Source organism: Felis catus, chromosome B2 (genome assembly GCF_018350175.1).
Source record: "Felis catus isolate Fca126 chromosome B2, F.catus_Fca126_mat1.0, whole genome shotgun sequence".
Taxonomy (NCBI): Eukaryota; Metazoa; Chordata; class Mammalia; order Carnivora; family Felidae; genus Felis; species Felis catus.
The window spans coordinates 40861450-40881681 of NC_058372.1; the positions used below are offsets into that span (position 1 = coordinate 40861450).

Consider the following 20232-nt stretch of genomic DNA (forward strand, 5'->3'; position numbering starts at 1 on the left):
AAAGTGTGACCCATTAGCATGGCCCCAAAAGTCAGGGCTCTGCAGAAAGTATACCTTGAGCACCTCACTCCACCCTTCTCCCACCCCTCCATCCTCTCCTGCCAGTTCTCGGCCCCCTCTGTATTCACTGATCTCATTAGTTTCTAGTTATTTATCCTACATTTATTTTCACACAAATGAGCTGATATATGTAATGTGTTATGTCTAATTTCCCTTCCTTTTTTTTGATATTTTTATTTATTTTTGAGAGAGAGAGAGTGCAAGCAAGGCAGGGGCAGAGAGAGGGAGACAGAGAATCCAAAGCAGGCTCTACACCGACAGCAGCAAGCCCGATGTGGGGCTCAAACTCACCAACTGGGAGATCATGACCTGAGCCAAAGTCAGACACTCAACCAACTGAGCCACCCAGGTGCCTGCCACCCTTCCCTTCTTATTCAAGTATAGCATGATGTAGATACTCTTCTATACTTTGGTTGCTAAAAAGTTTTCTAAGAATCCAAATGTCTAGGGGCACCTGGGTGGCTCAGTCAGTTAAGTGTCCGACTTCGGCTCATGTCATGATCTCAGGGTCCGTGAGTTCGAGCCCCACATCGAGCTTCCTGCAGTCAGCATAGAGTCAGCTTTGGATCCTCTATCCCCCCACCTCTGCCCCTCCCCTGCTCGTGCTGTCTCTCTCTCAAAAATAAATAAAAATAAAATAAAAAATGTCTAATAATAGAAGAATGATTGGCTGTGATGAAAACTATGCAGCTATTTAAAATGTTTCCGAGGGGAACCTGCCTGGCTTAGTCGGTGGAGTTTGTGACTCTTGATCTCAGGGTTGTAGATTTGAGCCCCACATTGGGTGTAGAGATTACTTTAAAAAAAAGAAAAAATCTTAAAAAAAAATTTTTTTTAATGTTTATTTATTTTTGAGAGAGAGAGAGAGACAGAGTGTGAGTGGGGGAGGAACAGAAAGGAGGAGGCACACAGATTTTGAAACAGGCTCCAGGCTCTGAGCTGTCAGCCCAGAGCCCGATGCGGAGCTTGAACCCATGGACCACCAGATCTTGACCGGAGCCAAAGTCGAATGCTAAACCGACTGAGCCACCCAGGCGCCCCCCAAAAAGAAAATCTTTAAAAAAATAAAATAAAATATTTTCAAAAAATAACTTAAAGATTTGGGGAAAGACTTACAAAATAATCTTTTAAGTGTACATTTAAATTTGAAATATTTAAAACGTGCGTTTAAATGTATATTAAAGAGGGGCGCCTGGCTAGCTCAGTCAGTAGAGCATACGAAACTTGATCTCAGGGTCATTAGTTAAAGCCCCACATTGGGTGTAGAGCTTACTTAAAAAAAATTTTTTTAAATAAATGTATAAGATTGAATAAATAATTTGTTTTCACTCTTAGAAAAATGATGGGGAGAGACAATATGTTGAATTAGAAAACAGAAAACACTCTTGCTTATAAAACACCCAGAAATTTCATTAGAAAGAAATACAATATAACATTAACAGCAGTTCTCTGGATAGTAGATTTATAGATTATTCTCACTTTCTTCTAGTTTTAAAACTTGCCCCACACAGGAGACATGCTATCTGGACAGCATTTATCAAAACATTTATGCATTTTTAAAAATAAGTAAAATGTACAGGGCATCTGGGTGGTTCAGTTGGTTAAGCACCCGACTTCGGCTCAGGTCATGATCTCACACACAGTTCATGAGTTTGAGCCCCACATCGGACTCTGTGCTGACAGCTCGGAGCCTGGAGCCTGCTTCAGATTCTGTGTCTCCCTCTCTCTCTGCCCCTCCCCCACTCACGCTCTGTCTCTCTCTGTCTCTCAAAAATGAATAAATGTTTAAAAAAAAAAAGAAGTGGGGCACCTGGGTGGCGCAGTCGGTTAAGCGTCCGACTTCAGCCAGGTCACGATCTCGCGGTCCGTGAGTTCGAGCCCCGCGTCAGGCTCTGGGCTGATGGCTCAGAGCCTGGAGCCTGTTTCCGATTCTGTGTCTCCCTCTCTCTCTGCCCCTCCCCCGTTCATGCTCTGTCTCTCTCTGTCCCAAAAATAAAAATAAACGTTGAAAAAAAAAAATTAAAAAAAAAAAAAAAGAAGTAAAATGTGCAACTGGTAAAAACTTAAAAACAGTTCCAAGAGAGTTGAGAGTGAAAAGTAAGTCTTCCTGCCAGTTCCCAAGTTTCTGTCCGAAAGCCTGCCACCACGTCTAGGTTCTTTCTCTGTATTGTCCCTGAGAGAGCCTCTACGCATACGGACGGGCACAAATAACTGCAGACGTCTGCTTAACTCTGCAACACGCCATGGGTGTTTTTACTTAATTCCATAACTTGAGGATTGTTTTCATATCAGTATGTGTTGATCTGTTTTATGTTTTGCTGTTATTAATTCTATATAATCAGCTACGGCATGATCTCTCTTTAACCCCTGTGTAACAAATAATGCCTTGATAAGGAAAAAAAAAGTCTGTCTGAGTCCCAAAAGTTTCAGTTATCCAGAGGTAACAAGAAGCCTCCACTAGCAGCTCCAGAGTAATTTTTTGTGACCTTTAATGCCAAAAAGTATTGGGAACTAGGTCAGTTGCATCAGGCGTATTGGAGTAAGGAGGACACAGCCTTGGAGACCGCATAGTTAGAAAAGTAATGTTGAGGTGTTATCTCAATTTTAAACCCCCAGAACATCCAGGAACACTTAACAGTGTCTCTCTTTTTTACTTTACAATTTCGGTGTAAAATTTCTGTATAAATTACTTGATAGAATGTTGTAATAAACAAAAACACCGGGGCGCCTGGCTGACTCAGTCAGAAGAGCATGCAACTCTCGATCTCAGGGTCGTCAGTTCGAGCCCCACGTTGGGTGTAAAAATTACTTAAATAAATAAATATTAAAAACAGCGACAACAATAACAACACCATTCCCAGGGACCTTCGATGTTTGTCTGTTTAGGGAAATTTAATTCAGCAAGTTTTGATCCTGTAAGAGTTAACTCTACAGAGGAGTAAGTTTCTAAATATAAATTTTATTTGGTTTTGGCATAGAAAATACATGTATTTGGTTTAAAATCCAAAAAGTACAGAAAGGTATATACTGTAGTGACAATTTCCCTCCTTCTGTCCCCCAGCCATCCAGTTCCCTGCAGGCAACCAATGTAACCAGTTTCTTGTAGGGTGAACTTAAGTCCCCACCCCACCTTTTGTATTGTGAAAACTTCCCAAACCCACAGAAAACTTGGAAGAGTACAGTGAACCCATTCACCTAGATTCATCTGTTGTTTATATTTTGCAACATTTGCTTCACCTGTGTGTGTCTTGTGTTTCTCTGTCTCTACATACACACTCACACACACACCCACAACCATCCACATACACACACACACACACACACACACACACTTTTGTCTCTGAACCATCTTGAAATAAGTTTCAAATGTCATGACTCCTTACCCCTGAATACTTCACCAGCTATTTAATAAGAACAAAGGGCCGCCTTCAACGCAGCCACAATATCACAACCAAAAAAGTTAACATTAATACACTGCAGTTGTACCAGATTTTTTCCAGTTGACCCAATAATTTCCTTTACAACAGTGTTTCATTCCAGAATCCAGAGAGCACTGACATCATCTGTTGTCACATCTCTAGTCCACAGCAACCCAGATCATTTGTCTTGTAGAGTGGCCTCAGTGTGGAGGTCTCGGATTGTGACTTCACGATCAGAGTCAGGCTAAACAGTTTCGGCAAGACACAGAATGTTGAGCTGTCCTATTATTGGTGTGATCACTTGGCTAAGGTGGCTTCTGCTAGGTTTTTTTCTCCTCCAGGGATTCAAAGGTACATTTTTTCCCTTTGTAAAGCAGAAATGATCTCCAGGATGGTGCTTTGGGACCTTGTGACTATCCTCTTTCCCAGTCTCTCATCCAGTGATTTGAGACTCTGAGCCTCACCGGAATATTAATTACATCAGTGGTTGCAAAATGGGGATTTTCTAATGGTATTCTCCTATCTATAATTATTGGCTGGGACTTTTCCAGAAAGAAGAGCTTTTTCTTTCCTTCTCTCTCTCTTTTTCTGAATAACATTATGAACTCAGTTTGTCTGGGGCGGGGGGAGTTGCTTTCATTTTTAAACATTTTATTATGGGGGATTTTAAACATGAACAAAAGTAAACAAAATAGTGCAGTGAGCCCCTGTGCACAGTTAGCTTCAGTGCTTACCAACTCATGGCTGTGCTTGTTCATCCATCCCCAGCTAAATTCCCCCACCCCCTGCCCAACATCATTGTGAGGCTAATCCAGACATAGAAGTTCATCTGTGGTAGTTTAGTGCCTGTCTCTAAAAGATCATGCATTCTTTTTGTAGTTAATGTTGCATTCTGTTGCTTTCATTGTTTTTCTTTTTGATGCCTAAAATGTCCCAAATGTGGTCAGTGGAGGCCTGCTAAAGACGGCTTCTATACTTTTGACACGGCCGCATCTACTTTGAGAATTTCGTGGCCCAAGACGCTGTGGGCATGTCTTCCTATTACCTAAACCTATCACCTCAGACCTAGAATCAGCCATTTCTCCAAAGAGTCCTGTCAACTGAAATCCCTGAATGCAGAGAATAATTTACAGGATTTAAACTTTCTTGTAAACAGATTAATATTCAAAAGTCAGTGATTCGGGGCGCCCGGGTGGCTCAGTCGGTTGAGCGTCCGACTTCAGCTCAGGTCGCGATCTCGCGGTCCGTGAGTTCTAGCCCCGCGTCGGGCTCTTGGCTGATGGCTCGGAGCCTGGAGCCTGCTTCCGATTCTGTGTCTCCCTCTCTCTCTGCCCCTCCCCCGTTCATGCTCTGTCTCTCTCTGTCTCAAAAATAAATAAACATTAGAAAAAAAAAAAAAGAAGTCAGTGATTAAAGGAGGCAGTTTACAACAGTTTAACCTGCCAAACACAAGTAAACATGTTAATTTAAGTCCAAATCTCCACAGATCACTAGCAGATTTAGTAGCTTGTAAATTCTTCCAGGGCAGCACCCACCATGCTTGCAGGTGTTGGTTGCCATAGTGACCACCCAGCCCCCCCCCCCCCCAATCCCTCCCTGCCCCTCCCTGCTTTCCTTTCCCTCCAGCTCAGCCTGACAACCTTACTGTGGAACCCCTGGATTTTCAGACACCCAGACTTCAAAATCTAGGTGGTTTTTCCTCTCCTTCTATACTTCTAATGACTAAATCCTACAGATTGGTCTTTGAAGGTCTCACATCTATTCTTTCCAATAGTAACAAAAATAACGATCATATTGTTGACAACTGGTACATGCCAGGGGCTATCCATATTACTGCTAATCCTTACTTTGGGGCTACAAGTAGATACTGTTTCCACTTCACAGTCTAGGAGATAGAGGTTCAGAGCATGGCCAAATTGCTTAGCGAAGCAGACTGTACCTGCTAGCTGGCTATACTGTACTCTTTTCTGTTTCTCTCCTTTTCTGCATCCTTGCCCTGAACTAGACTTTAAGAGGGACTGCAATGTAATGGGGAAAACAAGAGTTGGATTAGCAGTCAGAGCTTGCTTGTAGGTCCTTCTCTGCCAGGGATGGGTTTTGTGAACTAAGTTTGCGTCTTAAACTCTCTGAGCCCTAATTTTCTCTTCTCGAAAATGAGGAACCCTAGCTATGCAATCAGATCACCTGGGGAGCTTTTTAAAAATGTGGATGCCCGGGCCTCTCCTCCATAAATTCTGGTTTAAACGGTCTGGAGAAAGGACTCTAAGCATCAGCATTTTTCAAAAGCTCCGCAAGTGATTCTAAAGAGCAACCAGGGTGGAGAACCACTGAGTTTAGATGATTTCCAAGGCCCAATCTGACCCTAATACGTGGACAAATGTAGCAATTATCTGGGTGATTGATTTGCCTTCTGCCTCTTCCTAAAGGCAGATTTCCACCACAGTAATCTTCCTAAAACATTTGCTTGGTGACCTGAGGCTCCCCATCGCCACAGGAGAAAATACAACCCCCTGGCCATTAGTTAAGCTTCTCTAGTCGAAAACCCTCCATTTTAGTGAGGCTGACCCCTCCTCCCCACCTCCCTGACTGGCCAGACTCATTGTGAGCCCCATGTCTTTACTGACATGGGCATTCATTACACATGCTTTCCTAACAGGTAGAAATGCATCCTGTCCTTCAGGCCCCCACCCAAAGCCCCTAAAAGAGTGAAGCCTTTTTCCAGTGTCCCCAGATCTCTTCTCTGCACTTTTCGTTCATACTGCTCAACGGGTGCATAATCACTTACTGTGTTAAATGTTTCCTTCCTTCCTTCCTCCCTTCCTTCCTTCATTCCTGCCTTCAACAGTATTTTAGAACCTCCCAGGGCTACACCAGTCAGTTGCAGAGCAGGAGGCAGACAGATAAGTTGACAGCCACAGAGCACTGTTTTAGACATTCCGGTAGAAGTAATATACCAGGTTACCAGTCTACCAGACTGCCTGGGTGACTCAGTTGGTTGAGTGTCCAACTTCAGGCCATGATCTCACGCTTCATGAGTTCGAGCCCCACACTGGCTCTGTGCTGACAGCCCAGAGCCTGGAGCCTGCTTTGGATTCTGTGTCTCCCTCTCTCTCTGCTCCTCCCCTGCTTATGCTCTGTCTCTCTCTTTCATTAAAAAAAAAAAAAAAAAAGTAATCCAGAGCTCCAGGCTCAAGAAAGACACCTCTAACCCAGATGGAATGGTTGGGGAAGGTTTCCTTGAGATAGTGACTTCTGATGGAGACCTACTAAGGGAAGGAAGAGTTACCCAGGTAGCCAGGGCCTTAGCGAACAATGTTCCAGCAGTGGGAACAGCAGTGCAAAAGCCTAGGGAGAGAAGAGACCGTGATACTGAGGAGACAGCAAAGCAAGTTCAGATGAGATACAGCAGATTTAGGCAGGAAAGGTGAGCAAGGACCAAATCATACAGGACCTTGATCTGCATGTTAAGGAGCTGGTGTCATAATCTAAGCATGAAAGACTGAAGACTTACACTAGCCTGGTGGCACTAGAGATTGTGGGAATGGAGTGGTTTGAAGACAATTAGGTTAGACCTTCTGATTGACTGGCTATAGCAGAGAGATAAGAATGGCACTCTGGACAGTGACACCAGGTTCACTGAGATAGAGAGCATGAGAAGGAGTTGTGGTTTGAAGGGAAATTATGAGTTCAGTGTAGCGTATGTTTGCCAAGCCTGAAAACCTGTAGGACAACCAAAGTGTATGATAAACAGCTACCAAAGCACAGGACCAAAATGTGGACGCAAATGAGACTGACCACCATATCCGTCGTAACTGAAGTGGTAGAAATGGATGAAATGGATCAGGGTGAGGGTGTGAATAAAGAAAAAGTGGCCAGAAGAGAACCCCATGGCACCTTGCTACTTAGGAGATTAGGAGAAAGAAGAGTCCACAGATGAGACTCAGAAGGTTCCAGAGAGGAGGAACCAATAGGGTCCAGCATTCCGGACGCTAAGAAAAGAGAATGTTACAGGCAGGAGGACAGAGGTCCACAGAGTGAAGCATCACTTGAGAAGCCAGTGGAGGTAAGGATTGGGATGTTTCTGACAGCTTTAGCAATGAGGAGGCAGCTGCTGACCTTGGTAAGACTTGTTTCCATGGAGTGTCAGGTCTGGAAGCCAGAAAGATTGAAGTAGACCAGGGAGAGACTGGAAGGTGTGGTCATGAGCACACACAACATTCAGAAAAATGAAGGTAACTGATAGCTGCAGGATGTAGGGCCGAGGGAATTCGTTTTTTAGGATACGGGGAAGGCTTGAGCTTTTGCTCTCAAAGCTGGATGGGAAGGAGATGGACATGAATTCCAGGGCACTGGTGGGATTCTTTGTAGAAAAGAGGAGGGATGCCTGTGTCATTGTAACAACAGAAGCAAGGAAAGGTCGAGTGGGGGTGCAGGGAAGGGTGTGGCTGTGGTGGTAGAGTCGAACGCATTTGCACCTGGCTTATGGGTTTGAAGACAGTGAAATAGCGTTCAGTGGAAAATGAGCAAAGGTGCTGGCTGGGAGAAAGAAAGGACCACACAGGCGTGAGGGCCCAGGTGAGGATAGAGGCCATAATTACAGTATGCTGATGAGCCGTGTTGGGGTAGGCCTGGGTGGTGAACTTCCCAGAGGTCAGAGACCGTGTTGGTGCCCTTCAGCCGCCTTCTCTATGGTTGGCCATGGTGCCCTGTACACAGCCGACGCCCAGGTGCCTTCATCGAGGTACTTTGGGTTGCAACTCTCAGAAACTCACCGTATGCCTGGGTGGCTCATTCGGTTGAGCGTCCGACTTCAGCTCAGGTCATGATCTCACGGTTTGTGGGTTCGAGCCCCACGTCGGGCTCTGTGCTGACAGCTTGGAGCCTGCTTCGGATTCTGTGTCTCCCCACCTCTCTCTACCCCTCCCCTGCTCAAGCACTGTCTCTCTCTCTCTCTCTCTCTCTCTCTCTCTGTCTATCATTAAAAACATTAAAAATTTTTCTAAAAAACAAACTCGCCCTAACACATTTAGCAAAAAAGGAGAACGTTCAGGAAGTCCAGTGTAGCTCCTTATAAGGTCAGAAATCAGGCTTTCTGCTGTTCCCTCAGCCTGTTCAAGATAGCGTGGCCTTTTATCTGTCCTTCATTGTTCTCTCTCACTCTTTTCCACCAAAATGGCCACCTCAGGCCGTCTTCCTATGCAAATGCAGTGGTTTCCAAAACTTAGCAGTGCATGAGAATCAAGTGGAGAGCTTTTTGGAATTTTAAATTCCTGGGGCGCCTGGGTGGCTCAGTCACTTGAGCATCCGGCTTTGGCTCATGTCATGATCTCACGGTTTGTGAGTTCAAGCCCCGCGTCGGGCTCTGTGCTGACAGCTCGGAGCCTGGAGCCTGCTTCGGCTTCTCTCTCTCTCTGCCCCTCCCCACTCATCCTCTGTGTCTCTCTCTCTCAAAAATGAATAAACATTAAATAAATAAATAAATAAATAAATAAATAAATAAATAAATAAAAGAATTTTAAATTCTTTTTTTTTTTTAATGTTTATTTATTTTTGAGACAGAGAGAGACAGAGCATGAACAGGGGAGGGTCAGAGAGAGGGAGACACAGAATCTGAAACAGGCTCCAGGCCTGTCAGCACAGACAGCTGTGCTGTCAGCACAGAGCCCGACGTGGGGCTCGAACTCACGGACCGCGAGATCATGACCTGAGCCGAAGTCGGCCGCTTAACCGACTGAGCCACCCAGGCGCCCCAGTTTCCTTGTTTTTAGACACAACAGTACTTACATTTTCAGGCTTGGACATGAGGTTGTTCTGGGGTTTTTTTTCCCTTTCACTCTTCTGTGTTGTGAAAGAGCACACATTTAGAAAAAAATGTGGAAGACATGATCGAACAGTTAACAAAGAATTCAAAAGCAAATTCCCATCCACGTAACCACTCAAGAAATAGAATATTGCCAAGTAGCCCCAGAAACCAGCCCCCTCTATATGCCTTCCGAACCACAGCCCTTCTCCTGACTTTCCTGGTGATCTCTTTCTTGCTTTGCTGTATAGTTTTATCGCTTATGTATGCAGGGGGGTTGTTTGTTTATTTTTTAATGTGTATGTATGTATTTTGAGAGAGAGCACATGAGCAGAGGAGGGACAGAAAGAGAGAATCCCAAGCAGGCTCCAAGCTGCCAGTGCAGAGCCCGACGCAGGGCTCGATCTCACGAACCGTGAGATCAGGACCTGAGCGGAAGTCGAGAGTCAGATGTTTAACCCACTGAGCCGCCCAGGTGCTGCTGTAGGAATTTTGTTTTGTTCATCTGTTTAGTAACTGTGAATCATTTTAGGTCATGTCTGATAAGTAAGGTGGAAGATCAGGCTGGGTAATGCCATTTTTATTTAAAAAAAAAAAAAGTTGTATACTCTAAAGCAGTAAGGATGACTGACATTCTTCTGTTTCGTGCGAACTAGGCACATTGGGAAAAATTCCAAAACTGTGTATTAACAGCACTACCGTAAGGACTGCGGTCACAGGAACATATTCACTCTGGTCCATCTATTCTTGGTGGTCTGGTTAGTTCAGAGTTCCACGTAGTATATAGCCTTGCCCTGTGAAGCCACATTTTCCCAACTTTTATCTGTTTGTTTTTTATTCAAGATGGCCCTTAGTGTTCATCCCCTGGAAATATCTGAGAGGGTGCTCACTGTTTTCCCCAGACCTCCCCGCAACCCCAGTGTCCTCCGTGTGGACAGCTACCAACACTAGGAGAGCAGAGTTATGTTCTAGGTGAAATGCTGTGAACACTGGAAAATTTCCCCTCCGGGTTTTGTTACTAAAAATGTATTAGCTGTCTGCGTAGAATGGTGTAGGTCTGACCTTCCCTGCTAACGGAAGGATGAGCAAGGTGACCGTTTCCAACTTTGTAGTGACCTCTTCCTTCTGGGGTGATGTCACATCCCTCTCAGGGCACCTGGGTGGCTCAGTCAGTTAAGCATCTGACTTCAGCTCAGGTCATGATCTCAGTGTTCGTGAGTTCAAGCCCTGCGTCGGGCTCTGTGCTGACAGTGCAGAGCCTGCTTGGGATTCTCTCTCTCTCTGTCTCTCTCTCTCTCTCTCCCTCTCTCTCTGCCCCTCCTTCCCTCCCTCCCTCTCTCTCTCTCTCTCTCTCTCTCTCTCTCTCTGTCTCCCAAAAATAAATAAATAAACATTAAGGACACAAAAAGGATGTATAGCTCTAAAAATAAATCCCTCTCCATTTTTATATTAGAAGAGAGAACCAAATAGATAATTGATCGCTTAGAATAGAAATATCAGCATGAACTTACTTGGCCAATGGTCAGGCATTGCTAAAGACTGTGTGAGTGCCCACACACGAATGGTTGGTGGGAACATTTTAATCAGGCCAAGGTCATAGTTTAAGTCCCCCGTGGGGATGGCTGCACTAAATTCTCAATCCACTGATAGAATAGAAAATATAAAACTGAAGAAAAAACTCTGAAAACTTATTGCACTATGAAGCAGTAATGACACAGAAGGTTAAAAATTGAGAGTAATTTAAAAGCCCTTTATCATCTTCCTTTAAATGGATCATAGAGATAACAGATCTTTTTAGAGCTAAAAGGAACTTGTCAGTCCCTAAACTTCATCCAGTTCATGTCCTCATTTATAGAAAAGAAGCACTCACCCATTTCAAACATCAGATTAATTTTCCGAATAATATTTTCCTCAGGCTAATATTCAGTTGAATTTACATTTCCCAGTTACACCTGATGTTGACATGATGCGAACGGGAGCCATACCGGTGGCAGGGGTGGCACGTGCTCTAGATCATCTACACAGCAGTGCGTGCTCGCAGTAGGTTTGGGGCTGGCGCTTGGACCCTGACCAGGTGCTCAGAGTCCGTGCAGCACCCGGCCCCCATAGGTTCTGGCAGTTGGGATCATAGTCCCTGCAGGCTAGAAAATTACCGCGGATAGAAAGTGAGCTTCTGGCTCTGCCTCTGTGTCTGGGCACCGCAGTCCCGGGGCGAGAAAGCAGTCTGGCATCAACTCCGCATCCCCGTGAATGGCACTGAGAAAATTCGGCTCGCCTGTAGCGTTTTAAAGGGCGCTGCTTGCGGTCCTCCCAGCGTGGTGGGAGAGTGACGGAAAACTCTGCTTTTGTTTTGTAATCTAACCTGACGGTGATGCCGGGTAGACATTAACCGGCCTAATTGGTGTTTTGAGGAATCGGTTACAGCCTTTAGTCACGAAATTAACTTTTCCTCTTGGCAATATTTTTCGCAGGCTCAGAAAAAAGGTTTGAATCAGACTTCCCCCATATCCGCTTCCAAGACCACAGATGGCCTGAGGCAAGCACAGATCCCTGGCCTCCTGAACACCGCACTGCCAGGTCAGGAGCCTTCACAGTAATCTCCCCTCAGCCGTCCCCTGTCTCCCCAAATCCAGAGGACACTCTCTGCCCATCCTCACCCTGCATGTAGCCCTTCCCACTCAGCCTCCTCCCCACCCTGACCGTTCCTTCTGCCTCCTTTCCCCCCGAATGATAAACCATGTTGCAATCCCCACTTTCATTTTATACACTACTAAGAAAGAAAAACAAAACGCACTTCTAATTGAATTATGACGCACTTAATTTGGGGGGAAATGTGCCGCTTGGAAACAACAAAATCCAGTGTCCTATGGCACAAGGGACTCTAACTATCCTCATGTCACTTTATTTATATATATTTGGAATCCCCCCCTGCCCCCCCGCCAAGACTAAAAATATTGTGGGCTATGTCTTCCGTTCCTTCTAAAGCTTTGAATACCTGCACTGCTCAGTAAATACTGAAAAAGACAAAAGCAGGAACACTTGTAATCAGCCTCCTGCTTGGGCCTCCCATCCCTTACATCGTTCGTGAGCATTTTGGGGTGTTGTAATCCTGGCTGGCTGTCCAGTAATACTGCCGTAGTGACTGGCTCGAGGCCTGTTCCTCAGACCTTCGATAATTCGAAACTGTAGCACTGGCAGCTTTTATTTATTCCCATTGATTTATGTATCTACTTTCTATTTATTACCACGTAGGCTTTACTAATCATGACATCTGCCGCTAGGGCTTCTGTAGATAAATGTACTTCCCACCGTCCTTCCTCAGAGCAAGCATTCGTGATAAAGAAATCCTTCTCAGAACATTCAGTAACCCACATCCATTGGCCTCTAGGGGTGATATAAAGGGCCCGATTGACTGTTTCTGTTGTCTTATGTGTTCATTCTAATAGGGCAGGATTCTGGAAGCAAAGTTATACCGGTGTCCTTAGGAACCGCACAGCCACAGCAGGAAAAGGTAGTTGGATCATCTCCTGGCCAGCCAGCTGTGCAGGTAGAGGACAATTTGCATAGCTTCTTCCTAAGGTTGAGCATAATTGTGAGGAAATGTAGTTGTGTCATCTCCAGCTTGGTGGTTCCCGCCTGGTATCATCTACACACAAAAGTGTGCTTGTTCACTGAAGACCTTCCCGACAGGCCAGGCTGTGTTCTGTTAATGTTTATGGGATTTATGTGTCTATTCTATTTCTCACATTACAGCACTGTCATTTCCTCATGAATTAATAATAGACTAGAAGTTGGGGCTCCTGGGCGGCTCAGTCGGTTGAGCATCCGACTTTGGCTCAGGTCGTGATCTCACGGTTTGTGAGTTCAAGCCCCGCACTGGGCTCACTGCTGTCAATGGGGACCCTCGGATCCTCTGTCCCCCTCTCTCTGCCCCTTCCCCGCTCGCGTTCTCCTCTCAAAAATAAACATTAAAACAATAATGATAACCATAATAATATACTAGTAGCAAATACATAGTAGACACTAAAAACACGTAGTTTACTATTCAGTGGTATCACTCATTATCATAACTGAAGTAGATCTGTTCCTCTTAGTTATACCAAGAGTTTTTTATTTTTCTGCTGTAGCAACCAGGAATATGTGAAATAGTCCATTTCTGTGGTCTTTTAACCCAACCACTGATCTAAAAACGAAGGAAAAATATTTTTGTTTTCAGCTTGCTGAGCCCTTAGTTTCTTCTCAATCAAACCCCAATTCATAGTTTAATGAAACTTGTTATAGTCTGGGCCCGCCTGGAATACTCCGTGAAGGATCTGGTTCAATTCTCAGATTCTGACATAAGTCATGTTTGTTCCCTTAACATTGACATAAGAAATGCCCTACTATGGGCACCTGGCTGGCTCAGTCAGTAGAGCATATGACTCTTGATCTAGGGTCATAAGTTTGAGCCCATGTTGGGGTGTAGTTTACTTAAAGGAAAAAAAGAGAGAAATTACCTACTAAATCACACACCTTGACTGTAACAGCTAATGGATTTTCAGATGTTCATGGAGTTGGTACCCACAAATATACTTCAAAAATCTAATGATGCATTTATAGAGTTGGAGATTTAGGCTTTAAATACAGTCCCTTCCAGGGAACTGATAGTAAACTTTCCATAATCTTGACACTGTGTGACTTTGCTACATGGGTCTGTGGACTGGCTTGTTTTATTTTTTTAGCGGGGTACAGTCCCCATTCTTAGAATATGCTCTTGAGGGGCACCTGGTGGCTCAGGCAGTTGAGCGTTAGACTCTTGATTTCAGCTCAGGTCATGATCCTTGGGTGTTGGGACTGAGTCCCACGTCGGGCTCTGCGCTGAACATGGAGTCTGCTTAAGACTCTGTCTCTCCCTCTGCCCCTCTCCCCAACTCACACACTCTTTCTCTGTAAAATAAAAAATTAAAACAAAGGTTTTTAGTTAAAATCAAAACAAAGGGGTGTTTGGGTGGCTCAGTTGGGTAAGCGTCCAGCTCTTGATTTCAGCTCAGGTCATGATCTCACAGTCTGTGAGTTCTAGCCCCACGTTGGCTCTGTGCTGACAGTGCACAGCCTGCTTGGGATTCTCTCTCCATCTCTCATGCTTGTGCGCTCTCTCTCTCTCTCTCAAAATAAACGAATAAACTTAAAAAACTTAAAAAAGAATATGCTCTGGATAGGGAATTGAAAATATCTGTAACATAACTATGTGTAACTACATTCTGCTTATTGTTTCTACAAAAGGGAGTAATAAGAGGTATGTTTTGTCTTTAGGTGGATAGTCATTCAGGAGGACAAAAGCGGCCTGCTACAAAACAACTAACTAAAGGAGCTTTGTAAGTGACCCTTGGAAATGACTCATTTTGATGATTTCCCTAGGTTCCTAACCTTCAATAAATATACAACAGAAGTCAGGTTATAATGTATATATATGTGTGTGTGTGTGTGTGTGTGTGTGTGTGTGTGTGTGTGTGTGTATAATGTATATAATATTTTTAATGTACTTTGAAAATAATTTCCTACAGTTTGTTTCTATTAGGACCTATAAATACAGTGACCCTTGAACATCACGGATTTGAACTGTGCAGGTCCGCTTATACGCAGATTTTTTTCTGATAAATACAGAAAATGTATTTTCTATCAATGTATTTTCTGTTCCTTATGATTTTCTTAATGTTTTCTTTTCTCTGTATAATGCATATAATATAAAAACTATATATTAGTGGACTGTGTAATCAGTAAGGCTTCCAGTCCACAGGAGGCTATTAGTAAAGTTTGGGGAAAGTCAAGTTCTCTGTGGGTTTCTGACTCTGCGGGGAGTCAGTGCCCCCAGCCTCCCATGTTGCTGAAGGGTCAGCTGTGTATCATATATAGTTTGAGTCTACTGTTGGCTCTTTTGTTCTTAAGAAGAATAGTTCTTGGTCTTTCCAGCATGCCACATACCCTTCGATTGGCTGAAGGGTCTCTGGGAGAAGCATGGTTTGGTATACGCCTATGAAGTAAAAAAAACAGAACTGCCATACTGTGAATAATAACATTCCTGTAGGTCTTAATTTCTTTGCATGCAAATCACAATTAGGTTTCCTACCATGGATCTCCACTGACATGGGCAATTTCTCTTTTAAAGCATTCTCCAGCAGTTACAGAGGGACCAAGCCCACGCTGTGACACCTGATAAAAGTCAGTTCCGATCACTAAGTGATGCAGTGCAGAGGCTACTCTCCTACCACGTGTGCCAGGGCTCCATGCCCACCGAGGAAGACTTGAAGAAAGGTAAACAGGCTGTAACCCCAGAGTGCCACTATGACACCAGACACCATCCTATGGATGCCCCACAGAAGAGCGAGAGCCACGTAGCTCCCATACAGTAGGCACGTTAGTGTTTTTTAATCACAGACCTAACTTGTTCCCAATTTACTCAATCTCCCGGTCCATGTTCAGGGTTATGTGACTTACTCTTCTCAACATTCTGTGAAGGGATATGCAGATGTCAGAGTATTTTATTGACAGATTTGGGGGCAGTGAGTCCAAAGCATTGTCTGGACTACTGGCTGCAGGCGGGATGGCTCAGAAGCAGGTACTCTAGCCAGTGATTTCTTGTATTGAGGCAGATTGCATACCCTTAGCTGCTACTACCAGTTTTATGAATTAGAGAGATACTTTAGCCCTCACAAGCATTCTTCAAGGTTCCAAAGTGAGTCTAGGGCACTGCTGTATGTCAAGAAACTGGCAAGAAAGATTAAGGCTGGGAGCCCCATTACCAACCTGGAACCCCGCCATTACGATGCCTCTCACAGATGCACAACGGAGTTGGACCCACCCTCCCCCCAACCCTTCCCACCACCGCCCCCAAGCCTGGACTCTGGTAGTTCCCTTCCACTGCTTGAATCCCTCCCTCGGCAGCCACTGGTCTTGCTTCCCTGGCTGGGGTCTCTGATCTGAGTACAGTGGTGTCCCTGTCAGTCCCCTGGGAGCTTCCCTGGGAGTTCCCGGGAATAGGGTCCAGATCCCACATTATACAGGGATGTGAAGACTCGGAGTGATTAGAAAATGTGAAACCTTTGGAGACCGGCAGGCAAAGGCCAGAGCCACTGCACCATGACCTGCAGGATATCATGAACTAGTTTGTGTCCTCACATAAAAACCAGTCGGCCCACCCCAGACAGCAGGACTGTGTTGTTTCAACTGTTTTCGTCTTTCATACCATTGAAGGGAGAGGGGATACGGCCACCTAGACCAGCAGATCATTCTCTGTTCATTGATATTTATTGCACGTCTGTGTTGGGTGGTTTTCCTTTATAGGTGATGTTAAAAGCGTTATGCTTTTGGCTTCCTGATTTAAGTTAACATAAGCTAGTATTGAAATGACTTGCTTGATCACATAACAATGGACCGTGAGAAAAGCAGCGCAGAAGCTTGTTTAAACAAGGAAAGCTAATCTAGGAAGAGAAAACTGTTACAGACAAGACAGGTTTGAGCAATGGAAGAGTAATGCATTTCGGGGCTAAGAAAGAAAAGCCCTAGTGGTGATTTGCACCGTCTTACCATTTTCTCTCTTTCTCTCCTTTTTTTTTTTTTTTTCAAGTCGACAATGAATTTGAAACAGTTGCCACTCAGCTCCTAAAAAGGACCCAAGCGATGCTTAACAAATACAGATGCCTGCTTCTAGAAGATGCCATGGTAAAAATGCTGCTACCACGCATAGTTGTTTTTTTAAAACTCTACAGGTCACAGCTACAAATTCAGAGAGAAAAAAACCTCAGGGAATTACATTTTCCCAGCATAGTTTAAAAGGCACAGATACTACAGCACTTGGCATCTTGTGCGCTTTCCACGCGCGATCCCACCTAGTGAGTGCTGTGGCTTTCCTGGCCCCAAAAGAGGAAACCAGTGCTTTGGCTAAGTCATTTGCCTAACATTCCACAGCCAGTGAGCTTGCAGAGTGACTAACAGAGCTAGAAGGTAGACCGGGACCATCTGGTCTGGCTGGGCACCCCCCAGCCGCCATCCACACTCTGATGCTGCCAGCCACCTCTCACCAGCCCAGAGATGTGGCGAAGGTTGTTCAGAGTGACATCTGAAAAGACGAGGTGACAACAGATGTTAAAATTGGTTTTATCTTGTTTTTAACGGAGTGATCATGAACATGCCATAAAATCCCTGCACGATTTAAAAACGTACACCTTGGGGGCGCCTGGGTGGCTCAGTCAGTTTAGCGTCCGACACTTGATCTCAGTTCAGGCCTTGACCTGACAGTCTTGAGTTCAAGCCTCATGCTGGGCTCCATGCTGGACATGAAGCCTACTAAAAAACATAAATGTGGACAAAAATAAATATAAATGTACAACTTGATGGTTTTCAGTATATTTGTAGGGTTGTGCAACAGTCACCATTGTCTAATTCCAGAGTCTTTTCATCTCCCTAAATAGACACTAAAATTAGTTTTAAAGCATCCGTTAATTAGAGAAAAATGTAAGATACCTCAGGAAATGGTAGAAAGACCAAACCTCTTCTGAGATTTTAGAAACAATTCTAAAATCGTATCAGCCTTAACCTATAAATTGGCCTCTTACAAGCAGTCTTAAATTTAAAATCAACTTTGAAAATGTCCCTTGGGAACTTAGTTGAACTACATTATGCACATAGACAGTACAGTGTAAATACATGTGTGTTTATGTTTACTTAACTATATATATACACACACACACACATGTACATATATATACATATATATGTATATATGTACATATATGTGTGTGTACATACATACATACATACATACATATATATGTGTGTGTATATATATATATATATGTGTGTGTGTGTATGTATACACACACACACACACACACACACACACACACATTGGGGCGCCTGGGGGGTTAAGTGTCCAACTTTGGCTCAGATTATGACCTCACAGTTCGTGGGTTCGAGCCCTGCGCCAGGCTCTGTACTGACAGATTGGAGCCTGAAGCCTGTTTCGGATTCTGTCTCCCTCTCTCTCTGCCCCACCCTTGCTTACACTCTGTCTCTCTCTCAAAAATGAATAAACGTTAAAAAAAATTATATATATATATATTTACTTACTTATATTTACTTAAATTTGTGCCTCCAAAGCCTGAAATAGTTGTTCTCATTTTAACGACCATTTCAGAAACAAAATGCTGAGATGTCAAAAAAGAGTACCATTTTTGAGGAAAGGCCCACCTATTTGGTCAAATTATCTTCTATTAAAAAAAAGGTCATGCAATGAAAAGACTTTTAACATATTAGTAAGCAGAGAAGGAAATAAGAAAGATACAGAACAATGTGTGTAGTTGCTACCATTTGTGTGCAGAAATAAAGAAGAACGTCAATGCATGTGTGTGCATAAAATCAGTCTAGAAGAGTCTAGTAACACTGGTAGGTGCAGGTGCTCCCAGGGAAAGGCAGGGAAAGCCAAGAAGGCAGGCTTATTTTTCACATCCTCTTTAGTACCTTTTGAATTTTGTATCAATGTGTAAATCATCTTTTCCCCCAAAATACAATTTAAAAAAATGCATTCCTACATGATAAGGATAAATGTGACTAAACAGAGGTGCACCTGGGTGGCTCAGGCAGTTAAGTGTCTGACTCTTGATTTTGGCTCAGGTCATGACCTCATAATTCATGGGATCTAGCCCCGTGCTGTTAGCACGGAGCCCTGCTTGGCATTCTCTCTCTCATCTCTCTCTGCCCTCCCCACCCCTTCCCCCTGAGCTCGCATGTGCGTGCACTCTCTCTCTCAAAATAAATAAACATTTAAAGAAAAAGATTTCTTTAAAAAAAATGTGACTAAATGGCACATGACTAGAACCTAAACACCAAATCCTCATGTCTGGTTGCTTCGTTTGTTTCAAAGACACAGTGGGATGTTTGCACTTGTTAAAAGGCATCTGAAATGACCGGACTCTCTCGTTTTTAGCGGATCAATCCCTCTGCTGAGATGGTGATGATCGATAGAATGTTCAACCAGGAGGAAAGAGCTTCTCTGTCCCGAGACAAGCGTCTGGCACTTGTAGACCCTGGTAAGAAACGTCAGAGGGAAAGTAGAGGAGAGGGACGGACTTATGGGGTCCGGGCCATGGGCCTTTGGGGAGTCTGTCTGAACCACCTCTGGTTACAAAACCTGAAGGTACAAAATGAATTCTGGAGGGGATGCCTGGGTGGCTCAGTGGTTAAGCACCCAACTCTTGATTTCACCTCCGGTCATCATCTCATGGTTCCTGAGTTCAAGCCCCACATCAGGGTCCAAGTTTACAGTGTGGAGCCTGCTTGGGATTCTCTCTCTCCCTCCCTCTCTCTCTGCCCCTCCCCTGCTCACCCTCCCTCTCTCTCAAAATAAATTAATTTAAACTTTAAAAAATTTTTAAACTTTAAAATATTATATGATACAATACAATAAATAAAATGAATTCTGGGGAGAAAAAAAAAGAATGAGAGCAGTGTAGGCATACTCTAAGAAGGCCTATAGCCTAGAAAATCCAACCTGGAATTTGACATTTGTTACGTGATTATTTTCTCCCATTATAAATGTAAAATTCTCATTCTTTTTCTGGTTTTTGAGAACAAAATTAAGTCAGAAGCCTTCCCCAAAGCATTTAAGCCTCAGCAAATTACTGAGTTGTCTTACTATTTGCAAGGCATTGTAGGGTCCCTGCCCACAAGCTTGTAAATTGAGATGCTCCATTTAAGTACCTTTCTCTCACTCTGTCAGTTTCCCACTAATTTCGTTGAAGGGGAGGAAGAAATTTCCCTCTGTCCAAAGTTTTTCTAGCTGGGCTAAGAATTAAATTTACATAAGACCTATTAATAGGAGGAAACAAAAGTTTTATTATTATTTTTTTTAACATTTATTTTTGAGAAACAGAGCACAAAGTGGGGAGGGGCAGAGAGAGAAGGAGACATAGCATCCGA

At 43.9% G+C, this 20232-nt stretch overlaps 1 protein-coding gene across 6 annotated transcripts in view; it reads left to right on the forward strand.

Annotated features, from left to right (window-relative positions):
- Window positions 1-20232, forward strand: part of BICRAL (BICRA like chromatin remodeling complex associated protein) — a 106583-nt gene that overhangs the window by 78708 nt on the left and 7643 nt on the right. For 5 of the 6 annotated variants that reach the window (XM_023253982.2, XM_045057575.1, XM_019830596.3 and 2 more), the window contains 6 exons: window positions 11751-11856; window positions 12726-12826; window positions 14572-14633; window positions 15425-15570; window positions 16883-16977; window positions 19241-19343. In XM_023253982.2, coding sequence (XP_023109750.1) covers window positions 11751-11856; window positions 12726-12826; window positions 14572-14633; window positions 15425-15570; window positions 16883-16977; window positions 19241-19343 — 613 coding nt within the window. The remainder of the gene's footprint in view (window positions 1-11750; window positions 11857-12725; window positions 12827-14571; window positions 14634-15424; window positions 15571-16882; window positions 16978-19240; window positions 19344-20232) is intronic. The other variant, XM_019830597.3, reaches the window with a different exon arrangement.